This window comes from Helicoverpa armigera, chromosome 5 (assembly GCF_030705265.1).
Source record: "Helicoverpa armigera isolate CAAS_96S chromosome 5, ASM3070526v1, whole genome shotgun sequence".
Lineage (NCBI taxonomy): Eukaryota > Metazoa > Arthropoda > Insecta > Lepidoptera > Noctuidae > Helicoverpa > Helicoverpa armigera.
Genome location: NC_087124.1, coordinates 2,043,582 through 2,048,277, shown reverse-complemented (window position 1 = coordinate 2,048,277; position 4,696 = coordinate 2,043,582). Strand labels below are relative to the sequence as shown.

Sequence of the window (4,696 nt, the reverse complement as noted above, 5' to 3'; positions counted from 1 at the left end):
CAAAATTTTATTTTCATTAAAGGCTACTTAAGTTTAAGTAGGTATTTCAATGGACTTTGTTACCGAGATATAAACAAAAGATATGCTATTGCACAATATTACCTAACGTGGATACTTATATATTTTTAGTACCTATTACCAGTTTATCAGTTTGTTGACCAATTACGTTACAAAACTGTCTAGTCATCCAACGGTATGTTTGCACTAGTATGCAACGTGATATGACATTTATCACATTAAAATAAGGTTTATTTTTGTTCATGTACGAAGTATGAGTAATCAGTGAAATAAAAAGCAGACTGTTTTGTCTCTACATTATCATCGAAGTAATGATAGGCGATTCTTTTAATAACAACAACAAATATAAAAGTAAACAATGGGGATTTTCTTGCGCGTACAAAAACTTCATGTTACGTAGCAGTTGTACGCAAAAGTGTACGCGACATTCAATTTTGTAATTATTTGTAGTTATTCAGATTTATATGTCTCTTAACTTTAATTCATAACGAGCATCGGGACTTCGGAGGCCAAATGGACTTTTCTCGAATTCTGGTATGCAATTGTCCTGTTCGACTAAGGTAAAACGACGTAACAGCCAGGCGAGACCCGCTTTCACTTGGAGGCGAGCGAAGCGTACACCTGGAACAAGACGGAAAAGTACTTTAGAACATAAAAAATATCTCAGTTTTAACCTGGGATAACTGGGGTGATTTGAGAAATTCTTATAGTGTTAAGTAGCTGTATTATTATTGATGCTACTTTTATGTGTAGGTTGAGAATTAAACCGCTGGCGCAAGCTAGTTATAAAATAAACCTACAGTGTTAGATAGAGACCTTGTATGTAATAGGGACGTAATTCAATAAGTCAGATGAAACCAGAATATTAATCGGTATTGTCAAACCACTGCACTCAGGTAGAGACTAGTAGTTGTTTTATCAACTGCAGACTATTTACATAGTACTTATATAACTTTGTGGTAAACTATTGTCGTAAATACTACTATTAAACAAATACGCACTTGAGATAATAAATAGGGATAAGTAGGAATAGTCAAAATAACTAATAATTAGTACTAGGTATAAAGTTTGTCAAGATTAGCAAAGATTAAAGAAAAATATTTGCTAACTAATGATTTAATGATTTATGATAACCGAATTAGGCCGTCATTATCATTCAAATTAAAAAATTAAATAATGCATTATCAGATCACTCACTCATTTATCGGATGATGCAATTAGTAAAACTAAACAAAGGGAATGATAACTATTCATATATGTATTTTATGACTTCTTAATATGACACAATGATTGAATGAATGGGGTAGAATAAGTATTGAAGATTATGGTCGATCATTGAACAATTGTTTTGATCCATAAAGACTAGGACGCACATTGCGTAATAGGTACCTTCTTTAGAATAACTGATCAAAGCTAAACAAGTATAAGTTACACAAATATATTTACAATACTAGCTGATCCCGCAAACTTCGTATCGTTTATACCTTCCCTGGACCTCTACAAACATTTTAACACCAAAATAAGCCAAATCGGTCCAGCCATACTCGAGTTTTAGTAAGACTAACGAACAGCAATTCATTTTTATATATATGAAGATTAACAATACATATGTATAGATGTTTAATAGGTACTCACCAATACAAATGCGGTTTCCTTCACCAAAAGGTAAATAAGCATAATTCTTGATTTTGGATACGTTTTCTGGTGAAAATCTATCCGGATCAAATACGTGTGGGTCATCAAAGTATTTTTCGTCTCTGTGAAGACCGAACACTGGTATCATTATTGTGTTACCCTTTGCTATGGGTATACCAGAAGGTAAAACTGTATCTTTAGTACACAATCTTTGCATGACACCTACTGGAGGATACTTTCTCATTGCTTCATTTATAACCTGATCTAAATATTGTAACTTATCAATGTCATTATAAGTTAGTTCCCCAGCTCCGCCTTCGAAAACTTTGTCAATTTCCTCATGTAGTTTTGCCAAGATTTTTGGATTGTTTGACAGCTCTAACAAAGAATAATGCATTGTGTTAGCAGAGGTGTCTGCACCAGCCACAAAAAAGAAGAATGCTTGAGCAGCCATCAGTTCGTCGGTCGGCTCCAATTTATATCCAGTTGAAAAGTCCTGCATTATTCCATTCTTCTGTAGTTCCAAGCAAATCTCAATAAAATCATATCTTTTAGTAGTATCATGCCTCCTACTTTCTAAAACAGTTTTCACTGCACCCACAAAAAATTCTTCATGTTCACCAAAAAGTTTCAACTGCAAGAGTTTGTACAATCTAGGGAAAGTATTTGCAATAACAACTATTACATTTTGAATAAACGATGGTCGTAAAGCTCTAAATGCCAATTCAACGAATGGTGATTCCATGGTACTCTTTACTTGTGTATCTATACCAAATACTGCAGCACTAATAGACGCTGTAGTGTATCTGGTCATAAGTTTGAACGGTTTCTTTCGCAGATGAACATTATCTTCAACCAACTCAACAAAATCTCGGGCACTTTTTTCTATGATGTAAAACATGTTTTTGAGTTTCGCACTAGTGAAAATTGGAGTGAGTTTTTGTCGTATGAGTTTCCATTTTTTGAAGTCGTCCATTAATAACAAATTATCAGCTAACACGTCGTTTGGACTGGTTATTATTCCTCGACTGTAGAAACTTTGGAAGTCACCAGCTAACACTGCTTGAATATCATCGAGGTTCTTTATAATGAGCGTTGGTATTGTCGCCGACGTCGTTCCAATATACGGTTCATCATGTTTATCGTAAATCGATTTGATTAGTTCTGGCATCGATTGCTTGTTGAACAGAAAGGTGAATGTCAAATCTTTTATCTGGATAATGTTCTTCTTTTTCCAGTATTTGCTGTTTGTGAACTTGAAATGGAGCACTATTGAGCACAGTACTATTAATATCGTGAGTAATATTACGAACAACATTGTGAGCGCGATGTGCACGGCTAAAGGTCAACTCGTCAACTGATTGATCCACATGATTGTAGTTGTATATAACGGTGATGTAATGATGCTCCAGTGTATTGTTTTGTTTTCTAGCGCATATTCTAGGTAAATGATTTAATTGATAATGGTAACTGAAATGTTCGTAGGGGATTTAACTTAATTGTTGCCTATTAAAATGTTCAATTTTCACGATGATCTACCAACACATTAGCTTATGGGTTTAAAATAATAGATTTATAATAAGGAAACTATGAGCGTGTCTTTTGACCAAACTGTTAGTTCATGAGCACTGAGTGCAATTTCTCAATTGCCACTAGGTACAATGAGTTTCATCCGGTCGCTGAAATAATAATCTTCAATCTAGGTGTTGTAAAAAAGCCAACAACAGCTGAGTTAGGCATTGCGAATTAGAGTTAATGGCCATTTCAATAAAGTTGACAATTTTGTTGTACCTAATATTTGCAAGTAACGTAATTGTTCAGGAAATTAGAACATAGGAACTAGCCTTGGTGTTTGCAGTTATATTGTGATAGAATTACACTTATTTTTTTTCAAAGAAAGTAGTCCACTAAAATAATGCTGGAGTTCTTAATATGAATGGTTTCCTGAAACCTCTTAAAGATTGTAATACAAAACCACTTGTTTTTCGTATCATACTTAAGATACGCGTTTTAAATACTAGCTATTTTCCCGCGGTTTCACCCGCGTGACATGGGATCACTGCCCGTACTATCTACCGGGACAATAGCCTATGTTTCTTGAAAAGAGTGTATCTTTAGAACAGTGGAATAATATTTTTATCTGGGCAATTCAGAACTGCAAAAATCACCCGTTACATAAACTAGCTTTATTACTTTTGTTTTAAAGAAAGCTAATTACATAACCGACTCTTATGGATCCATCTCACTAATTACTCATCATCATTAGACCATTGACGTACATAGTAATAGCAGTTAATTGTATTAAAATTAACTTATTATCTTTTAGTATTTACTTATCAGTTTAACGGGAACGTTTTGTTATCTTTTACCATCGAGATAAATATCGGTAAACAATGATTTTGCATTTTCTTTGATTTCTGTTTGCATGTCAAATATCACAACTAAATATTTATTAGTTTAATACTTCTTGCACAAATTACAATGGTTCACTTAACGCCTTACGGGTTTATACCAGTCAACCTTTGGACGACAGAGTAATAAAAAATAAACATGTACCTAGTTTTCCGTGTCTTAACATCTAACGATATTTTGCAAAAAATCTTACTTCATGTTCATTTGGTCTAAAATGCCCCCTTTCACAAGTAGTTATACCTAATTATCTATCTTATCTTATCGTTTTAAAATAATATCAGCGTAACCAACAACCAATTAAGTTCTATTTCCAAAACGAGAAAAAGAAAATTCGCCAAAAATATACGGAAACCAATTTGATTGGATTAAAGTTCTTTTGTTGAACAACTTACGTTGGCTTCGTTCCAGCCCGGCAAAGTTTCATGTTACATTTTTATCTCCATACAACTTTCATTTAATCTGTTTCGGCTTAAAACTTCAACGTTCAATGTAGTAACTTGTAAGTAGGTAGTATATTATGTATGATAGTACAAATATGCTTGGAGAAAATCGACTTCAGTGGAAGGTATCTTTTTCAAAATAGGGTCATGTTTAGGACCAGATATCTTCGCCTATTCGCTTATGCTTTAAA

At 33.6% G+C, this 4,696-nt stretch overlaps 1 protein-coding gene across 1 annotated transcript; it reads right to left on the bottom strand.

Annotated features, from left to right (window-relative positions):
- Positions 1–300: 300 nt before the first annotated feature.
- LOC110381029 (cytochrome P450 6B5) lies at positions 301–3,050 on the bottom strand. The gene is made up of 2 exons (XM_064034698.1): positions 1,654–3,050; positions 301–639 (listed from the first exon to the last, which is right to left on the bottom strand). The coding sequence occupies exons 1-2, from the start codon at positions 2,969–2,971 to the stop codon at positions 479–481; spliced, it is 1,479 nt and encodes a 492-aa protein (XP_063890768.1). The 5' UTR covers positions 2,972–3,050; the 3' UTR covers positions 301–478.
- Positions 3,051–4,696: the final 1,646 nt, after the last annotated feature.